The sequence below is a fragment of the Rhea pennata genome, chromosome 23 (assembly GCF_028389875.1).
Source record: "Rhea pennata isolate bPtePen1 chromosome 23, bPtePen1.pri, whole genome shotgun sequence".
Taxonomy (NCBI): domain Eukaryota; kingdom Metazoa; phylum Chordata; class Aves; order Rheiformes; family Rheidae; genus Rhea; species Rhea pennata.
The window spans coordinates 8,154,521-8,176,209 of NC_084685.1; the positions used below are offsets into that span (position 1 = coordinate 8,154,521).

At 38.3% G+C, this 21,689-nt stretch overlaps 1 protein-coding gene across 6 annotated transcripts in view; it reads left to right on the forward strand.

Annotated features, from left to right (window-relative positions):
• Positions 1-380: 380 nt before the first annotated feature.
• THRAP3 (thyroid hormone receptor associated protein 3) overlaps positions 381-21,689 on the forward strand; it is a 36,189-nt gene continuing 14,880 nt past the window's right edge. For 2 of the 6 annotated variants that reach the window (XM_062594312.1, XM_062594317.1), the window contains exons 1-4: positions 381-462; positions 6,508-6,573; positions 11,334-11,421; positions 19,634-19,795. In XM_062594312.1, the coding sequence (XP_062450296.1) occupies positions 19,659-19,795 (137 nt within the window). In that variant the 5' untranslated portion in view covers positions 381-462; positions 6,508-6,573; positions 11,334-11,421; positions 19,634-19,658. Of the gene's footprint in view, positions 463-1,192; positions 1,249-6,507; positions 6,574-11,333; positions 11,422-18,956; positions 19,222-19,633; positions 19,796-21,689 lie in introns of those variants that run through there. The other 4 variants (XM_062594313.1, XM_062594316.1, XM_062594314.1 and 1 more) reach the window with 4 other exon arrangements.

Genomic DNA, 21,689 nt, shown 5'->3' on the forward strand with positions numbered 1-21,689 from the left:
TAACCCCCCCACTGCCCCCCGATCCCCCCACAGCTCAGCCCCACACTACCCCCCCGATCCCCCCAACCCCTCAGAAGGGGCTTAGCCCCCCATCCTCTCAGAAGGGGCTCAGCTCCCCACTGCCCCTCTGATCCCCCAGACAGGGCCCCAGCCCCCCCGATGGCCGCCTGCCCGACCCTGCCGCCCCCCTGCCGCCATGGGCTTAACCTGCCCCGCCCCCCCCATCGCGCGAGGGGTGGGAGGGGGAGGAGGCGGAAAAGACGTAACGGCCAGCGCGGCGCCTGCTGGGAGTTGTAGTCTGCTCGGCGTCGCCAGCCAATAAAGGCGGCGTCGCCGGAAGACTACAATTCCCGGCAGCCCGCTCGGGCGACCAGGCGGGCGGGCGGGAACCGGAAGTGCGCGGAAGGAGAAGGAGGTGGAGGCGCCTGGCTACTGAGGAGGCCGCGGGCGGAGCGGGGTCCGGTGAGTGCGAGCGAGCGAGAGCGCGAGCGAGCGCGCGCGGCGCGGCCTTCCCCGCTCGCTCGTCCTCCCCCGGTGCCCCCGGGGCGGCCGATCCGAGGGGGGCCGGGCCGCCCTGAGCCGCCCTCCGCCGCTCCCGGGCCCGGCTCCGCTTCCCTGGGCCTGAGCGCGGCCTTCCCCCCCCCCCCCCCCCCCCCGCCAGCCGCCACGTGCCGGGCGCGGTCGCAGCGCAGCGGCGGCGCCCCGCGGCCTCGGGGCCGGGCCGCTTCCGCGAGAGCCCGCGGCGCCCTCGAGCCCACCCTGGGGCTCCTCGCCGCCCCAGGCCCCGGTCCGACCCCGGAGCTGACCCGGACCGCGGCCCAAGCCTGGGGCTCCCCCCCCGCCACTCCTGCGGCCCCGGCCCGGGGCCCTGCCCAGCGCTTCCTGGCCCGTGCCGGGGGTTTCCTCGCTGCGGAACGAGAGGCGTTGCTGGTGTTCAGGCAGGCGGGAGGCGGCCCAGCGCTGGCGCGCCGGGCCCTGCTGGGCTGGCGAGAAGCGGCCGCTTGCGCGGGTTTCCCGTGTAGGCGGTGGCTCTGCCATGAGGTGGGGCCTGGCGCCGCGGTGGTGCGCGCCTCTCGCAGCGGGGTTTCCGCTCCGGCGCTCGGGGCTATGTGTTTCCTCAGTTGGTGCAGCAGGAGGGATTAGTTCACTTGTTCTCCCAATTCTGCAGCTTGTTATTTAAAACTGAAGTTTTGGTAGAACTTTGGGTAATACGGTTGAACTTAGTTCTCCGGTGATGTAGAGGCACACGTGAGTCCTGACTTTTCTTTTTTACCATGTTGGTGAGGTCTTGTTTTACCAACTTTAAGTTGAGTTTAATGTGCTTGAGGTTTCTCTAAACATATTCTAAAAGTTTCTGCCTGAGCTTCGGGCACTACACTTGTCTCGTAGCTTTCTCAATGCATTTATGTGCCAGAAAATGGCATGACAACTTCAGAATAAGTAGCAGATTTAGAAGAATAGCGTTAAAGCCTATTTATTTGTGTGAGTATTCCATAGACTTCGAGCATGTGGTTTGTCATTTGTACAACAGTATTTCTTTCATTACTTGTCAGAAAACCTGTTGTTTTCTAAATATTTAGTGACGTATTTTATGAAAACATTTTTGCTGGGGGAAGGACATCATAGACAACAGATGAAGGAGTTTGAAAAGTGCTGTAGCACAGTGTTATAACTGATGAATAAAGGAAAGGACGAAGACTTTTATCTTCCTGTCTTTACTGCTTCTTTGCTAGTGTCAGCCCAGTGCAAGAGACTACTGGGTCACAACAGCAAATGGATATTTTCAGGATGCTCAGTTAGTTAAATGACCAAATAATTTTTCTGCAAAGGTCTCTTGCAGTATTCCTTTCTTCTAGTAGCAAAGTCAAGTAGTTAATTTTTATGGTACGTCTAATACAGAGACTTAGGTGTGCTTTTAGTGTGCCTTTTATGTGGTCTCAGTTGATGTTACTAAAAAAAATTTTTTTTTCTGTAGTTTTGCATTACATAACCCATTTTTCCTTCAATGAGAAGGATGCGTTTTTCGGCATTTGGGTTTTAAAGCTTAGGCTTTCAGATTGCCTTCAAAGGAATCTATTCTAGAGACAGAAAAACATATGTATTTAGATATGACAGTGTTTTCTTTGGAAGAATTTACTACTTCCTCTGTGTACTTGCTGGGATACTTTGCAGAAGCCTTAGCAAAGAGCTGAGGAAATGGCTGACTTAGTGAATTGCATTGCTATTTTATTCTTTTCTCTATTGTTGGACTGTATAAGGCAGTTACTCTAGAAAGCTGTCTGAAATGCATGTCCTTGTGACATAGGATCCTAGTAGAGTCTAGGGCCTTGTCACTATGACTACATTTTCTTTGAAGTCCACTATGTTTCTGTTTATCGCATCCTTTGTGGTGTAAAATAATTGTTCTACTTAGCAGGAGTTAAGGAGGGAGGAGAAAGCATTTTGATAAGAGTTAATTTTAATGCATCTCAAAAGTGCTAGAAAGCTAACACTGCCAGTTAAAAATGACTTCTACTTCCAAGGCAAGACTCCAGTTGTTAAATAATATTGATAAGCTATAGTGTCCTGGAATATCTTTTCAAAATTTGTGTTCTGTCAGATTGAGAATGTGTAATTTGTAAATGATAAGACTGAGCACAGAGAGAATTAGAGTTCTAGCATCTAAGATGATAGCTATGATATTACCTATTTCTCTTTAAGTTTGGGTTTCTGCCTGTGGTAAGGAAGAAAATATAATACAGCATACAATCCATAACAAGGTTTCAGAAGGCCTGGTCGCATGTTAACTTGAATGCCTGCATTTCTGCATCCTTTTGTATTGACTTTTTTGCCTCCACTTACCTGTCGTTCTGGCTATGTACTTCCTTTGAAAACAGAGCAGGCTTGAGAAACTATCATGAGCAGGTTGGTACTGATAACTGCTGTTCTCGGGGTGGAATCATAGCTATGAGGAAAAAGGGGGTGAAACCTTATAAATGTATTTACTTGCCAGTGTACACTAAAGAAAACTAGCTGTATAAGGAGGCATCTATATCATAGTCCACTCTTTTTAAGTGCTTGCTTTAGATGCATAAGAGCAGTAGTAGATCCAACAACTATATAGTATGTTGATAGCTGGCTGTGTGTTGACAGTGGCAGGTGCATGCTCTGAATGCTATGCCTACATTTTATTTGTAGTTCCTTATTTATCGAAGTTGTTCCTGCTGTTCTGCTGAGTTGTGCAGAGGAACTTTGCTGCTATTTGCTTTTCTTGTTAATTCCCTGTCCTTTTGAGAGCTACATAGCAGTAAAAAAAGTAGTCTGTACAGCTCTTTAGTGCTTCGAGAAAGTACTAGTCCAGAAGGAGATTTCCAAAAGTGCCTTCATAAGCTGTGTGCTGCTATTTTAGGTATGATGAGATTTCAGAAGGCAGTCATGTGCATATGACATTAACTTCTTAACTTCTAACACCATTTAGACTAAAGCAAAATTTTGTCAGGTGAACTGTAGATTATATTTATATGTTCTATTGTTAGTATTGTGGTAATACTATTCATCTGTCTGCTGGTTTCTCCAGATTTAAGTCAAGAAATTTTGTAAACTCTATTTAAGAAAATAATTGGTAATCCAGGTTAAGCCAGGTCTGTGTGTGAGTTCACCAGTAGTGTTTGAAATGAGCATATTTCAAAAAGGCTAGTGATTACTTCTTTGCATGGTTAGTACTATTAGAAAACAAAAACATTAAATGTATAAAATAATATATTAAATAAGTGCCAATTCTGCAAGTCAGCAGAATTTTTTACCTGCTCCCACTAGAATCTGATCTAGATAACTTTACTGCAAAAGAATTTTTTCCTCTTAAATCTGAGGATACTTTTAGTTATAAAACTATGGTGTTCCCTTTGTAGATGTACCATTCACTCTTTCTACTTCCTTTTTTTTTTTTTTTTTTTTAAAAAAAAAAAAAAAAAAAGCTCACTTGGCCTTGTCTTTGCAAAATGACAGTTTGGCTTGTCAGAACTCATTAATTAAGCAGTGGTGCAACCATTTAACTTTTTTCTATTTCTGGAAAAGTTTGCTTTTACTGATCTGTGTTTAGTAGATTAGTGTGCCAGTATAATAACATGTTCTTTGGGCCTTATGTTTTTTTCTGAATTATGGCAGTATTGAGAGTTGCTCTGTGTGACAATTCCTGCTGTAGTCCATGGGCATTGAATGAGAGAGTAATGGTGTTAATTTCAAAAGCTGTTCTGGCTCCCTGGGGAGCTTGTGGAAATAATCCATGTAAGGCTGTATAAACAGCTAATGGTAGACATTACAGTTGTGCTGGCTTGCCTGGTGCTTAGCGTATTTCCTACTTGTACTTTGAACTGACCCCTGTTTTACATTCCTGTATTGATAAATTTTCATTCAGCAAAGATTCACCACTCAGTGAGCTTGAGCATGTTTTAAAAATTGGTCTGTGAATTTTGATAATGGGTTCCTGAATGAGAACACATTACATTTAGCACAGGAGCTCATCTTGACCTGTGCTGTGACTGCTGGAATCACTCTGAAGTAGTGACTGAGAACAAGTAGGTGCCATTTTGTTTCTGAATAAGAAGCTGGACTTGTAACTACTGAGTATCTGTTATCATGTAAAAAAATATTCTTCTCCTCTTTGCAGTGAAATAGAGCATGAGCAAAGGTTAGATGATGAAGGTAATCACTGTTATTAGGTTTGAAAAAGTTAGGAGTTCCTGCTTAATTTAGCTTTATCATGTCAGAACTATGAATAGTAAAATCATGGGATTACATTTCATGCCAGCTGAGAATTGTGTTTGCGTTGTTTCACTCCATGGTAACCGGAAGCTGTCACATCCATAGAAAACAAAGGCACATAGAAATGACATCCAGTCTAATTACAAGAATGCTGGAGCACTGGGTCGTTGTGGGCCAAGTATGCTAATAGCCCTGAGGAAGAAAAACTTGCTTTTTTTAGAAGTACTTTGCCATCTTTACATTATTTTAAACACAGGCAGATTCAGAGAAAGCAATGCTTTCTCAAATGTGAAAGGGAATGCAGAATGGCAAAGCAAATACCTTAGTGTTCTGACCTTGTGTTTAGTGAAAAATGTCGTTTTTGTACCAGCATGGTGTTGTGTGATGCAGAAATGATGACTTCTGGGGTCAATGTTCGTTATATTTGAGAATGACACAGAGCTAGAGTGGTTATCCTGATAAAGTATTACTTAAAGCAGCAACTGGTATTTAATATTAAACCAGCATGATATGTAAAACTTAACTCCTAATTTTATAATGCTGTTGTGGAAAGGGACAATGTTGTAGTCTGCAAAGACAAGATTAGTTTTATTTTTCTCCAGTGGTGGTCAGTCTACCTCTAGATTGCAACCCGTTCACCATTTGTGAAAGACTAGAAGATTTGCATTATAATAGTGCAGGCAGATGCCTATGAGAGTTTGTTACTTTTCTTAGGGAGAGAGGAGGCCATAATCTTTTCCTGGCACTAGCTGACGCTGTGTTCTTACTTGGATGATGATTGGACTTGCCTCTTACCAGTTACAGCACTGTTCAAAGAGGGCAATGATGGCTTTGAAGAACTCAGAACCTGAAGAATCGTGGGTTAAGGTGCCTTAGGTTAGGACAAAGGAATAAGTAAACAAATCTGAGTGCAATTGCTCCCCATTTCTCATTTTTAAAACAGTAATTATGTTCATACACTTTCCTGTCCAAGGAACAGTTTTCTGTCAGTGCCCTTTTCTTCCAACCACAGGAAAATATTTAGTATTTTTTCTCTTCTTTGTATTCTTATGAGAATGAAGTTTTTTTGCGAAGACCTGCTCATACCTACTACTTTGATAGGAAAGGAAATTCATAATTTTATCTCCAAATCTGTCATCCAGCCATTTTGTAGCCTGCTGTGGTTCATAGTGTAAGGTAGTTGTTTAGAAAAAGAAAAAAACACAGGAAAGAAAACTGTGAAGGGTGCTGTAGTTTGCAGTTAGCTAACGTATGTCCTCCCCATTGTGATTTGCTTTTCATTTCTGTCTAACTCAGTGAAAGGAAGAAAAAAACATAGAGCAAATAGCCCTATAGGTTTCTCTACTCTGAGAGCACAAAAGGCAATGACTTGGTGGGGGGGAGGTAAAGCAGAAGTCCTGCTCTCAAGAGAATTAGTTTGGTATTAATGATAACTTGTGCCTTAACAGAGGGCTGTATACATGATATCCTGAGGGGGTTACGTACCCAATTACTTTTGGCTTTTGTGTTTCTGTGCTTTTTTTCTAAATTGTAGCTAATTACTCCTCTAGGGTTATGGATGAGATCATTTTCCTGAATTAGAGATCTGTGTATGAGCTGCTATTCTGATTTAATATTTTCAAGACACCTTTTTTTTACTGGGAAAGAATTTGGGAAACAGTGTTGGAATGAATGACCAAAATCAAAATCTTTTCTTACTTATGAAATGCCAGTGTTTGTCAGTATCTTGATTAATTTTAAATTTTTTTTGTTTCTTTTTCTGTTTAGGTGAGAGTTCAACCACTTCTGATAAAGCTGTATTCAGAAACCTAATTTATGGGAGGCTTACATAAGGTATGTAAACATAAGTTTGAAAGCTGTCTGTGCAAGTGCACGTGGTAAGCTTGTAAGCCAAATGTGCTACAAAAATGCCAATAAGGGGCATATCTAATTACCAGTATAGCCTTAAAGGCAAGACTAGAAGAACTTTTTCTATACATAATTACCTTCTCTTTTCCCACTGTCTTCCTCAAGAACCAGAAATACAGAAAATCTTAAGTGCACGGTTTAAACAGAAGTCCAGTATTTCTGGTACTTAAGATAGGGAGAGAATGTCATGTTGAAATCACCGCTACATTGGAGCGGTAATACCATGTCCTGATAAGAGGGTTAAAAATAATTAAATATTGTTTCCACAATTAGTGTTCTTACTGGAGGTATCACACTGAAAGAGATGAGATTTTTTTGTTTGTGTTTGACTGTATTCCTATATTGCACTGTTATATGAGTGAATTTCCTTTTTCATCTTCAAAATCTAGTAACTAAATAAGTAGAAATCCAGCCTAAAGATTTATCTTAATCTGTAGCTTCCTCTACGCTTAGATTGAATTATTAATCCGGATGTCTGTCAGTATGGCTCTGGGAGAGTGATTTAGAGTTCCTCTTAGGTCCTGCATCATTAGCTGAATTATGTTAATTTCCAGATGAAATTGTTAACGTAGAATCACACAGAATCACAAAATGGTTGAGGTTGGAAGGGACCTCTGGAGATCATCTAGTCAAATGCCCTGCTTAAGCAGGGTCACCTACAGCATGTTAGACAGGATGGCATCTGGGTGGGTTTTGAATATCTCCAGAGAAGGAGACTCCACAACCTCTCTGGGCAACCTACTCCAAAATTCTAGATTTTGATGCTTTAAAAAAAGTCACAGTAAGCTTGGAACAGTATGCCACATAGTCTGATCTTTTTAGACAATACTTCATACAGTAGGAATAAAGAATTAATAAGGAAATTTTGCAACAAGAATGGTCATTCGCGAAGGTTTACCTTTACAAAGTGATTTTAATTAAAGTAGTGGAACAATTTGTGGAATGAAGTAACATTTTATTTTGGGGGAAGTGTAAAACGTCTGCTATATATGTATAGAGTTTGTAAGAACAAGCATTCACCTCTGTTCTGTAGGAACAGCCTGTTTTCATGACTCATTTAAAATAACTTCATGATTTTTTTTCCCAAAAAAACTTGGTTAGTGTAATACTATGTTATGGAAATCCCCCCACACACTTATTTTTTCTCTTGAGGTGATGAGGTTAAAGTTCAGAAGTCAAATGCTGGCGTGAGAATAAATATTGAATGGTTGGGGTTTTTTAGTTTATGAATGAAAGTTGCTGGAGTCCATGTTTTCATAGACTAAATGTATGCGTGAAGAGTCTTAACGCTTCAGGACAGATTCAATTTTGGCTGTAACTGTACTGTATGCTTCAGAAAATATCCCAAAGGCCCAACATTCAATTGTTTTTAACATCACTCAGTGCTTCTTTGGAAGCATGACTTCCAAATCTTTGTAAATTTCTGGACCACTAGGGTGGCAGCAGGACCTTCCAATTAACTACTTAGTTGATATCAAGGGCATACCTACTTTCTAGTGTAAGATCAAAGCTTAGTTTGAAAAGGAAGAATCAAGCAGAAAGTGAGATTATTAGACTTTGATTTCTAAAATAACCAAAGCCAGTGTGTGCTTTCTGTATATCATTACCATTTTCACTTCTGGTATGCTTTAACATGTAGATTGCAGCAAATTTTTTTTGCACTTCAAGTGATTTCACAGCAACATCTTGTACTGCTGCCAGGTGAAGCTTGCTAGTTATTTGGTTTTACATAGCTGGTTTAGTCTGTCATACTTTTGGACTGCTCTTTTAAAACAGCTTAATTTGGTTTTATTTCAGTGTATTGACAGTTGTCAAACTTACTGATAGAGAAATACTATTTTCACATTCTAACATAATGGAGATACTCATGACAGTCACACCGCTATGGTAGTGTCTTGATAGAAGTGACAGATCTGTCTCCTTACATTGAGATGGAGACTTTTTTTTTTTAGCCCAGCTGTTGTTAATGATCACTAAGACAAAAGTAGTATTGATTCAGTGGTAAAAAAACTGATAAGTTAGGTACTGTTGTAATTTCCATGAAGGTGGGGGAACATCGGTTGGTTCAGTCCGTTGGAACAGAGTGCCAATGAAGTCCAGGGAAATTTTCATGGATTTGAACTGGGAACTGCAAGGGAAGGGCAAGTGTCATGTGCCCTCATTAAGCATGCTTGAGTTGATGGGGAGATGTATTTCAGGGTGTCCTGCAGCTTTGTGTGTGTGCATGTGTGTGTGTGTGTGTGTGAGCTGCCTCTTTTTTGCTGTCCCCATAAGCAGGCTTGACAGGTGCAAGTGGCAAGTGCTGCTTGGACTGCAGATTCTTTCAGGAAATTAATGCAAGGTATGAAAAAGATCCTGTTTGAGCACTTAGGGTAGAAAAAGAAAAGAATTGCTGTTCTCATTCTTTGCCAGATACACACCTACTAAGCAAGGATTATTGTAAAGTGACATAAGAGTTAGGCTGCTTTTATTAAGTATTGAGCCTGAGTGTAAGAGGAATCATTGAAGACCAAGTTTATTACAGTTCTGCATGTCCTTTTTTTTTTCTTTTAATGAGCCCAGTAGCTCATGTTTCACTTACTGAAGCAATTTGTTCTTACAGCTATTATTTTGTGTTTCTGATAGCAGTGTGGCATAAGTCACATTGCAACTCTTATCCTGGAGGTAGATTGTTGCGTTGAAAATGAAGCCGTGCTGAAATGCATTTAAAATATGCTGATAGTTCTTAGTCACTGTTCTGCTTTATACAGTTGCTGTTGCCTAACTAGAAAAAATACATTTTGTAGGATGCTTTGTAGGATTTTGTTTAGAATTAACTAATATCGCTTCATTTTTGGAGCTCAGGATGAGTTGTAGTCTTGACTGAAGGAGAACTAATTATTTCATTCAGTGATAATGAAGGCTCTTTTGAGCAAATAAAGTAATAGTTTAACTATTTCTTCCCAAACTGCGTATGTGTTAGTGAACACTAAGTTGATAGGGAACCCAAGCAGGAATGCATTCGGTAATGAGCTACTGTTGTTTGCTTTGTGTCTTACTGCAAAATAAAGTATAACTGTTCCATTAAATGCTGGCTAGAAAGGAGAAAGTTAAGTTTTGTTTACCTATCACAACTGTATACAACTTTCTACAAAAGGCTTTACAAAGTATTTTAGGTGGTATTAACAAAATATTATAGCAAGTTTTGCAGCAACATGCACATTTCTAAGGTATGTGTGTACGTAAGTATGTACATAAGCTCTTTCACTTGTTACTGAATGTTGTTAGTGTTTATGCTCAGTGTGTTATAGACAGGTTGGAAGACAAATGAAATACTTTTGGTGGGGACATACTGGCTGTGTTTTCTCTCCCAACTGGCAGAGTATGGTGATGTGTGGCATAGCAATCCTCAGTGGCATGCCTGAGATTGAGTGATTTCAGCTGTAATGATTTGTTATACAGCTTGTCTGTATAGGGCTGATGGAGGTTGTGTTCTGCTTTAACATCTGTGAAAGGTTTGAAATAATAATGAGTATTACTTGAAAGACTTCAGAATGGAGGATGGAAAAAGATGGTAAATAAGGCAGCACAGGCCAACTGGAAATAAGGAAACAAATTCCAGGAAAAAAAAGCATTGTGAAGATTAGAAATGTTCTTCATTTGACCCATGTCTTGGCATATACAAATGTTCTTTACAGTGTTTTGGAATATGAAACTCCTGGGCTACAATTTGTGCTTCAGTAGAAAGCTTTGAGCACGTCCCTGCCTTCCTTTCCATGTCTGGAAAAAGGCTGACAGTTCTTGCTGTTAATCAAATAAGATAATGTCAGAAATATTTAAATGGTGGGTATTTTTTGTTCCCTCATTCCCCCCACCCTTTTTTTTCTCCTCCAAAAATTGTTAAACATGATCAAGAAGACTTTCTAACCCTGGAATACAGCCTTCCCACAGTCTTAGGTGAGGCTAGGATGTAACTACTGTTCAATAGCAAGTATAATCATCAAATAACCTTTGAAACCTTTTATTCAGTGAAATAAACAGAACAAGTGATGAATAGTGATAAGTTCATGTTACGAATGTATACTGCTGTTAGATCAGAGGATTAATAATATGGAGTCATTGTTTTCTTAAAACTTCCACCCTTCTAGAGATGGAGGATACTGAAGTAGAATTCTTGATCTGTCAAAATTTTGACAGCTCGGTGGAATACTGTCACTGTATCACTGTCTTCAAAAGGTGCTGGATGAATTTGTCGGGAAAACAATTGTTCCTCTTGACTTGTGGATTCTTCTTAGTAACATGGGAAAATACTTTAGTCCTGAATGCAACTGACCCCCACAAATGGACTGAGACAAACTGCTTCTATACTGCTGTTTCAGATGTAATTAAAATAGTATGGATATAGGGGGAGTTGAGATGTGTATGTATGTGGAGGGAGTTGAAGGTGGAAGAAAGAGATAAATAGACATAGACATAGAATTTGCAAAGCTTGAATAACCATTCTAGAAACAATGTTTTTAATAAAGTAAATGCAAGTGGAATTCATGGTGAAGTGGGAAGTGAACTTAAGCATTTCGGAAGACCATATTTGTTGCCAAAGACACATGATGAATGTTTTGGACATAACCTCACATTGACTCCTTTTGGTCAGTGATAATGAGAATGTAAATATAAGGCTTCTTCATTGCATTTTCTTCTAATTTCAGGTTTGTTTCCTGATTTCGTAATTGGCAAAGCTGAGATAGTGAATCCGGACTGTTGAAAGGTGCAAGGTGTGAGTCTGTGCTCAGGCAGGTAGGCGCACAATAGAAAATAGTCTGCAAAGGTGGTAGAACTGCATTTATTGGAATTTGGAATATACCTTTTTATTTTGCTTCTAATGTGGGTGTACTACAAGTTAAACTGTCAGTTAAATTCTTTTTTCATTGGTCATATTGCTGCATGAAGAAGTCTACATGTCGTGTTATTTAAGCAGACTTTGAAAAAAAAAAAAAAAGCATTACATCTGGGAATATTGTAGTTTCTTTTCAAATAGCTGGTAATCACAAGGGTAAAATGGAACAACTCGATGGAGATAATCTTGAATGACCAGAAAGAACAAGAGCCTATGTTTTTTAACATGCGTGGTTTTTTTCTTCATTTAAAACCTGTTTGGGTGTGTTTGGAAGGAGTGTTTCCCTCATGTGCATTGACTGATCAGACAAATGTTTAGATCAGTGTGAAATTATCTAGGAACACTTGTTGTTTTGCTAAAGCTTTGTATCTGAAAACTGATTTGAATCAGCAGCTATTTGAAAAGTGGAATGGAAGTTTTCATTAACTAAATGGGCATCGTATTCTGAATATTTAATAATTCTGAAGCTTCAGTAGCTAATGGGAGCATATAGCAGTGGTAAACTCTTGACAGTGGAAAAATTGCTGGTAACTGGAAACTGTAAGAAAGTTAGATTAGAACCAACCACATGGGAAATACATGTTTATTAAACTTCCATTAAAAAAAAATACATTCACAGAAAGTTTTTTTTTTTTTTCCCCCAAGGGTATGCATATTTCTATCAAGCATTGCTGCCTTCTAGATTGAAAATAATAGATCAGGAGATAGATTGTGCCAAGCTGTACAGTGTATTCTGCAACAAAGGCAGTGTTGTTGTGCATTAAGATTATTATTTGTCAAGAAAGGAGAGTAAGATGCTTCACCTGTATGTCCAAAAAGTAGAAGAAAGAATGAATGTGAAAAGATTGTTTGGACTAGAGTGATTTGGGAGGTGGTTTTTTTGCTTTTTTCATTTTTAGTAACATTTTCAGTGTAAAGATAAATTCATTGCTGTGGAACAAACTTAAGTCTTCTGACAGAACTCAAACAGCTTAAAACTTGTAAAACATTAACTTCCCTGACTTTGTTTAATGACAAAAGTCTGTCTTCTGGGCAAAGTCCATTGTACTGACTTAATAGGAGCTTTCTCTTCCATTTTTTCCATTTTTTTTGATTGGTATGGTGGGTTGCCTTCTCTGTTTTCAAATCCTCTCACTGCAAAATTTGAACCTTGGAACAATCAGATTTTAGAAAACAATGACTTAGTGAAAGTTTTCCAGGCTACTGGTTCTCCATTAGCTTCATGTCTCAAAACCCCCTCATTTGTCAATAAGACTTGTTTGGAGAGCCACACTATGAACAGAGTCCCAGAATTGATGTGCTTAAAAATATTCTTCTAAAATAAATAATTTGTAACTCCTGTCATAACATTGATTCATTTTATTGTGTAGCCCCTCCACACATGTATTAACAGTATGGGAACTTTATACACTGGTCTTGTTGCTAGGGTAGTAAGTAGTCAAACTGCACATCAGTAAGAATATCGGTGATCTAATAAATCTCTGTTAATTTTTGGTCCAGTTCTTAAAGAAGTAGAAACGGCTCTATACAGAAAAATGTACTTAAAAGTTACTGTTAAATGTGAAAGGGTTGACTTTGACCTCTGTCTTCCCTTGGTGGATTAACTTGAGTTGCCTGCAATTCATGACGTAGCTCGTGTTTGGACAAGATACTTAGAAACCAGGCTTTTATATTGATATTGAATATTTTTTAATGTGGTGACTTACTTGAGTGATTTCAGATCTAGTTTGCAGAGAACTAATTTTAAATCTGTGTGATATGAGTGAATTTAGCCAATTAATTTGGAATGTAATTTGCTGCTGTTTCTTCAGATGCAGTGCTTGTTGAGTTATCATGTATGTTATATGCTGTAGCTCTAAGGCCAAAGAAGAGACTGAAGCATCTATTTTCCAACACTATAATACTTTACCAGAAATTTAAATTTACCATTCTCAGATCAGTTCTGATATTTTTAGAAATTAGACTATTCTACTTGTGGAAGATCTGCTGGACAGCTTATAACCAGACCTTCAGAAGAGACAAACTGGAAAGAACAGTTTCAAAAATACTTGAAAATGGTTCCAGGAACACATCCACCAGATGTATGCAATCCCTGGTTTTTTTGTCCTGCTGGGAGATGAGACCTGTCTTGCTTCAGGGAACAATCATGTCCCTTTAAAGGTAGAGGTGGAGTCAGTGTAATGAGAAGGCAATTTTGTAGCTGTAAGCAGGAAGGAAAGGAGACCTCTGGCTGACAGGCGGCTAATGGGGAGTCTCTGTAGCACTGTGTAAATGCTCCTGCTGTGGTTCCCTCTTCAAGGACCAGACACACTTTACCTTGTAATGCTTCACAATGCAGCTTCTTGCTGTGAGCTCTGTGAGGCTCTATGCATGTGTGTACGTCGTGGGCATAGTATCATGTTCAGTGGAGAAGTCGAAATAGTAAGGTAAGTGAGCAACCGCAGCTGCTTTCATAGTTGATCCTTCAGTTTTGTTTAGAAATATCTCTCTTTAAAATCAGAATGATCTTTAGGAAGTTTTAGCAGAGTAGGTTCCTTCAGAACATTTTTTGTTGTAGTTGTTCAACAGCTGAGCATGCTTTATCTCAGAAGGACTAAATGGATGCTACAATAAGTTTATGGCTGCGGTGTTAACATAAGGGAACTGAAATGACTCCAATATTTAGTTTATTTAACCTGTTGAGTGCTGATAGAGCATAGAAACTTGATTTCTATTCTAGTAGGAATTACCTTCACAGGCTAGGAATGAATCAACTTTAAAAATATTGGCAAATGTTAAAAATAACTTCTAAGATATGAAAGCTCTTGGCACACATACCAAACTAATGTTTGACTAGTAAGTGCTACAGATCAAAGTAATATGCTGAAGATTCTTAAACAGTTTGAAACAAACAATACTTTTAAGATCTGTCCTGGGACCTTCTCAGGACTTTTAACCTCTTTCATGAGCGGAGTCAACCTTAAAATTGTGTTGTATTAGAATACATATCTCTGTGTTCTGAAAACGGTTGAGTCCTCAAGCTAGCCCAGGATTTAGAGTAGTAATTTTTTTCTCTCCCCCCAGCATTTCAGTAGTTGCATGGCTAAACACTGCTATTTACTGTGGGTGTTTAGGGGATGTCTCTAACAAAAATGGATTGTGCAGTAAGCAGAAGATAATGTTGTTGAAACTCTTCCTTTGGACAGTATTTAGCTCTCTGCGTAGTGCAACATAGCTGTAACTGTGAGGTGTAAGCCACTTTTACTACTCTATCAGATCAGTTCTAATCTTGTTCTTTTTCTTGGAAAATGATTTAGTATTTCAGAAAGTACAACAGAGAAGAGCTATTGTGAAAAGTGTAAGTTTTAATGGTACTTGTCTATTAAAAATTTTAACCACTATAGTTTAGTGTGCCTAAGGATGACTTACAAATGGTGATATGTTGAATTGTAGTTTGTTCTTGAGCTGCAGGATTGACATTTATTAAAAAGCTGTACTGAAGCTATATAGTTTATTAGATAGTTTTGTAGTCTTTTTACAGAATGTAGCTTTTTGCTGGCTTTGTTATATCAAAACCCTCCAGGAATTGGTTGAGAATAGTTCTCTGGTTCTGAGATGCAATTTATATCATATTCCTTTTAACATTATTATGAATCTTCCTACTGATCAATTGTTCCCATTACCATTTGCTTCTTGTGATTATTTTCCATGTTTTTGTTTTACTCTGCTAAACTTTTGATTGCTTTTGGCTAATGGATTTTGGAAATGTTGAGGTTTCAGCAGATGTGTTTAGTTAAATTAAAAAGAAAATATTTGTAAAATATCTTTCCACATATTCTTTGCCTGAAAAGTTGCCATCTGTAGGAACATTTCTTCTACTGTGGTAGTACTTGTTGATGATTTTTTTTTCCACATCCCTGGTGCCATTTAATTTTTAAATAAATATATAATAGAACAGGAATCTCTTTTTTTTTTTTTTTTTCCCACACTTTATAGTATGAACTATATTAAAATACCTAAATTGTCTTGATACAGCATCTTTGGTATAGTGAAAAGGAAGAACTGGAGCATGTAACATGATTTTTAAAATAAGAGCTAACTTTCCATCTCTGAAGAATATCAGTTCTCATGAATAATGACTCACTTTCCCAGCAGTTGCTCCTGTGACTGGCATTGTGCTTTTCCTGAAAGTGCTCCAACAGTAGTTGGGAGTATTCAGTAATGATATGTGTAATTTGATGTCTGGGAACAATTGGAAGTACAAGTCAGTCCGTTGGAATTTGCTTAAAATGGATACATCAGTGGAGAGAAGTATTTAATCTGTTGTGTTTATATACCTGAATGTCTATTTCTAAACAACAAGTGTAAAAATGATGGACTTTTAGCACAGTCATCAGAGAGAACTGATGACCGCTATTCAACGTTCAGTTAATATCTGCCTTTGTATAGTTATTCTTCAACGAAGTGCTTCTTAGCTACTGATTTATTGATGGAATAGATGTCAGTTTATTTCAGTAAAGTCATCAGATTTCAGGTTGTGTCCTAAGAGTGCTGATTGTGTATAGAAAGTATATATTAAAAGGTTTAATCAGCTTGCCCAGTCAGGTTTTTACTAAATCTCCTGTGGTTCTTGTATGTATTTTGAGCTTACTTGTTTGAGAAGGAAGATATTTTCATTAACGCTATTTAAGTGGTAATGTATACTTGATCAGAAGGACCAAAAATTCTAACTGGTTTTGCTGTACTGCATAGCCCTTAGACATATCCTAGAAAAGTAAAGACAAATCTTAAATCTTTTCTAGACTTGTCACCTCTATCATAAACTGGGCTAACTTCCTATAATATGAATCATTGTTTTCTTTGCCTCCAACTTGCATTTTCCAAAACCTGTTCCAAAATCATCCTCCACTATTACAGAAAGACTTAGTGAGCTACCAACGATGCTTTTGAAAGTGTGAGTGTAGGTCAAGAATCTTTAAGAGGAAAGTGTAGCAGTGACTTGTTTTCTCAGTGCACTGATTTAAAGTAAATTAAGATTTCTCTGCAGTATTGTTGGCAATCTTTATTTTGCTAACATGACCATTGCAATCTGAAGCTTCATTTAAGAGTTAGTTCTGAAGGAGTAGTTTTCTTGCCTCAAATTGCAGACTGATAGGTCATGCAGAGAAACTGATGAAACTCAAGCATGCATTAAAATTGGTCACACTGAAACAAAACTTGGAAGAATTGTAAGGATCCTTTCAATTTTCTTGTTTGGTAACACACGAGATATTTTCTGACATATCCAAACTATGTTAAATTTTAATCTGGCAGCTGTATATCTGAGATTTTCTTCATTTGTGGTATTATTCTTTGTGAAATTTATGTACTGTTCCACAGCATGGGTAACACTGCACAGAGATCCATTGAGTGATAAATCAGTAGGGTAAGAAATTCTCCGTAACTTTACTTTTGCTGTTGAACATGCATAGACAGAACTGTAAATCTACTCTTAGGCTGACTTTTTTTTTTTTTTCTCTCTGTCAATTTTATCTATGTAATATTTTACTAATTAAGGGGTGGGGAAAGTGTAGTTCCTGGTAGAAGTTCATAAAGAATTTCCTGGTAGGGAATCTAACTATAAAGATTCATGAAAGAATGTTACTATTCTGTACTATCCATATGTATAGTAAATATAAGTGGTTCCTGATGCTTCCTGGAAAGCTGATCTATTGCTTCTCTCCAGTCTGTGCTCTTGTTTTGAACTAACAAAGGTGGCTTTCTTGGCTTTTTACTTGCTTTGCAGCTGGATCAGTTTCTTGCCCTGATTCATCAGGGGAGGAGTAAGCAACTTCAGGATGGGATTGGATATGACTAATCTTTATTACCCACCCACCCCACCCCCCCCGCCCCGAAACGAAATACATGTAGTACTGTAACTTGATTCTTTTGCTTCATAATTTTCTTAATCTGATCTAATTGTGCTGCTGCTGAAAGTAGTGTTCCTGTCTGGCCACACATTCATCTCCTCCTCTGTCTTGGCTCTGTGATTTATACGGTGAAGAGGTCAGTTTCAGTGCATTGGTCTGGCTGAAATATGAAAGGTATTTTTGTGGTGTTAGTTTTCAGTCAGATTGGTGAGCTGATATAACTCTATGCTTGTATGGTTGTATAATCTGAGCCAAGGGAAATGCAGAGGTTTTCCCCCCCCTTTCCATCAATGTGGCTTCAAATATTCTAGATGTGGTTTCAGTCTGCTTAAAAAGTAACATGCTAAGAGGTAAGCATCTACTGAAACTGGTCCAAAATTATTATTCATTTTTCATGTAAAAATTGATATAGTCAGTGATATAGTCATCTCTTAGTTTAGTCTTGTGCCTGGTATAATTAATGTCAGATAAGAGATAGGTCATTCAGATGATAGGGTGAAGCTAGTGGCCCCCTAAATGCTAAATAAATTGCTTCTAATGTTGTGAATGAAACTTGCATATTGTTTAATGAGAGCAATTTTCTAACATTCACCACCTACTTGTGGAATTGTAAAGTTCAAATCTTGGAACTAAATGTGAATGTAGAATACTGAAGAATCCCAATGCAAGCTAGCATAGCATTCACTGCCTTTTTCAACCCACTGCTGAAACCTCAGATTTCTAGGAATGGTAATAGAATGGAGATAGGGAGCTCAGTCTGAGGTTTGAGGGAGTAGAGCTCCCTTCTTCTCTCCAAGTCAGGGGCTAAAGCATTTTCCATTTAAGCTGAAGAACCACACTGAAACCAACAGGGAATCAAAAACTGGAGCATATTTTGCAGCATGATCAAATTTTAAGTTGTAAGGAATTTTGTTTATGACTGGATAGAGGATTAAATAGGTCAACTATTACTACAGTTTTGGAGCACTGTAACTGTGGGACAGAAATGGCACTAGAGCTTTTCTGACCTGTCCCTCTGGTATGCTAGGTTTGTTTCTAGCCCTTTATAGAAAGGAGGTCACAAAAGGAGGTTGGTTTTAACATGCAGGGGAAAGTTTGTGAAGAACCCTGTCTGAAGCCTCAGAACTGTGTATTGGGCATGTGAATTTTTTGGTGGTTAACAAGAAAATCTGACCAGTTGAAAGAGCAATCTGAATTTCATCTGAAACTTGATGGGACCTTCAAATGTAAACAAATTAAAAATGCCGTACTTAAATTAATAGGTATCTCTTTTTTGTCCTGAATGTTTCTTTTTTTTCTTTTCCTTGAGGCATGATACAATGAAAATCCTTTAGAAAATCATGCTCACTGATATAAAACTTACATAGTAATAGTTCAGATAATATAATGGAAACAACTATGTGATCAGACTGTATGCTTAAAATATCTTTAAAGGGACTGTTTAACCTTTACCTGGATATATTCCTGAAAGTAGTACAGGTAATTCATTTATTACTACAATTATGTCAAGTCACTTAATGCTTCGACTTAATCTCTTCTGTCTTTAGTATTTGAATGACTGGGTGAATATTTGGAAGGACTTCTGAATTATTTTGGCTGCAACAGAACTCCTCACTGGATGATGTACTCTTGTAATTGATCATAGCAACTGCATAAACTACACAAGCAAATAGAACATGTATTCCCAGGATTTAATCTGGAGGTTCATAGCTAGACAGATCTGTACAAATGGCGTTATGTTCAGGTATCTTGGATTATCATTTTTGTTTGAGATTTCTTCTGAAAATTTAAAGAGAAGATTTTTTTTTGATGGTAAGCCTTCTTTATTTTTTTTTATTGCTCTTTAATAGTGACAGTTGGCTGTTTTGATAGTGATGTGGTTGAAATTAGTTTCTTGTTCATGGTCCTTTTGATATAGCTAACAAAATGGCATCTCCCTATTCCTTTTTTTGCGTTGATATCTTTAAATGTAGCACTTAAATTTGTAATTATTCTAGATTAAAAGCCTATTTTCTTTGCAGATTTCCTGCTTAAATTGAAAAAACTTTCATTCTGACCCCAGTTCCATTTGTCTATTATTAGACAGCCACTTCAAACATTCCTATTTCCAGTTTTATCAAGCTTCATTTCACTTGGTAGTTCCAAACTGTCAAATGCTGCCTGTTCTTTCAGGTCTACTGTGTAACTTCATTCTTCATAGATATTATTTCCCTGTTTCCTTCAGGTATAACTGACAGGTGCTTGCAAAGATGTCTAAAACTAACAAATCAAAATCTGGATCCCGTTCTTCTCGTTCAAGATCTGGATCAAGATCACGTTCGCGTTCCTTCTCCAAATCTCGTTCCCGTTCTCGTTCTGTCTCACGATCAAGAAAACGCAGGCTTAGGTAAGTGCATCCGGCTCCAGGTCAAAGGGTGTAACAGTCTGTTTTTCCAATCTTGGTCTGTTCAGATGGTTTGTCACTTAGTGCTTTTCCAGGAAAAGCCTTTTATTAGATTCTAGAATAGCATCCTGTGCCTTAGGCTGTTTCCTGCCATCCTGTATTTTTTTGAAATGTTTTTAATGAACTAGAATAAATTATCTGTTTCTCTCCATTGTGAAAGTTTTTTTGAAACTTCTGAGTTATTTGAGCCCTTATCCTGGTCTCTGTAGCATATTTTTGATGAAGGGTAACTTTACTTCTCTGTGCAGGATTTTTTTTCTAACATAAATAGTAACAACTGCAATAGTAATGATACGCAGTTGAACTAGAGTAGTTTTGCTAGTACAGCTGATGTTTTCAGTGTTAGAGTCTACAGTAAAGTTGTTATAGCCTTTCTAAATCAGGTCCTTAGAGAAGGCCTCTTTGTTTTTCCCCAAAGGTATTGATAGAAGCTTATGTCAAAGAATGTATTTTCCTCCCTGTTCTTTTGCAGTCTCTATTGCTGCTGTATGTAATGTGATAACCTATTGTACTTTTCCTAATGTTAAGTATACACAATCTCTAAGATGATCAGGTTTCCTATATTAAAGGTACTTAGAGATGATGATGTGTTCGAAACTTCTGAAGCAGGACAATATGCAAAAAAAAAAAGGCAAAAAAGCTTTGTATCATAACATGATAAACTCTATGATTTTTTAAATTATTATTATTATTAGACTTGAAATGCTTTTGATCTTGCATTTATTTTGCTAATATAAGTGTTAGTGGGAACATTTGAATTTGTGTTCCATAGTCAGAATGGAGAGGAACAACTGGGAGTTCCATAACAAAACGTACTCATTTGTTTTTGTTAAATTTCAATCTCTCTCTCCTCTTCTCCCCCCCCTCAGCTTTTGAGTTAATTGATCCCAGATTTAAGAGGCCTTTGCAGATATTACATACTTCTCTCCCTCCTCAAAATGAATTCAAGAGTTTTAATGTCAATTTACAACACTGCTATGAAAGGTAGAAAAAACTAATTTTTGCCTGTTTCCCTTCCCCTCTCTTCAACATATAGGAGTCAGTTAACTGAAATGGTTATTCTGGATGGATAAAGTTGTTTTCACTGCAGTTGAATTTTGAGAAATCATTTACATGCCTAATAGTTATTTCCCTGAATTGCTTCTGATCAGGCCAGTTAAAGGCTCATCTTTTGTGGATATCTGGAATCTGGTATATTCCTTTCCTTTTAGTTAAGGATCTTGTCTTGCAGAAGCTTTCCAGTTGGACTGAGTATAATTGTGTTCAGCTGTTTTTTCACTAATCTTAAATGGGTAACAATTATTCTAAGAACTGTTAGGCTATAAACACATGCAACTGTTAACAATTAAAGATTTTCAAAATGCAGAGGCTGTAGTAAACATACAGTTGGAGAGAGAAGGACAGGACAAAACCAAGTTAGAGGCGGAGACTTGAGTCAAACCGAGTCCTTTGCAGAAGGAAGCTGGAATGCTGGAAGATATGTTGTCGTTTGGGAATATCTGCCTAGCTGTGAAGCAACTTTGACAATTGGAAATGAAGGCAACCTGTACAAACATGATCGTTTCCTCTGTGCTGCTGCTGAGCCTACTTGCACTTTGTAAATTGCGTCTTTAAAAAAAAATGGAGGGGGTTAGTACAGACAAATCATCTTGTATGGAGTTAGCATATTCTCTGAGGTAGGTCTAATGTGTTATTTTAGCATAAAAATCCATTCTGGTGTATTTGCATGTAAATCATGAAAATGATTTTATTCTTAGTCTTGATTCCGAAGGCTTACTTTTGTGTTCTAGGTTGCATTCCCATATTTGAGTCTACCTAATGTTACTTGCTTTATTTG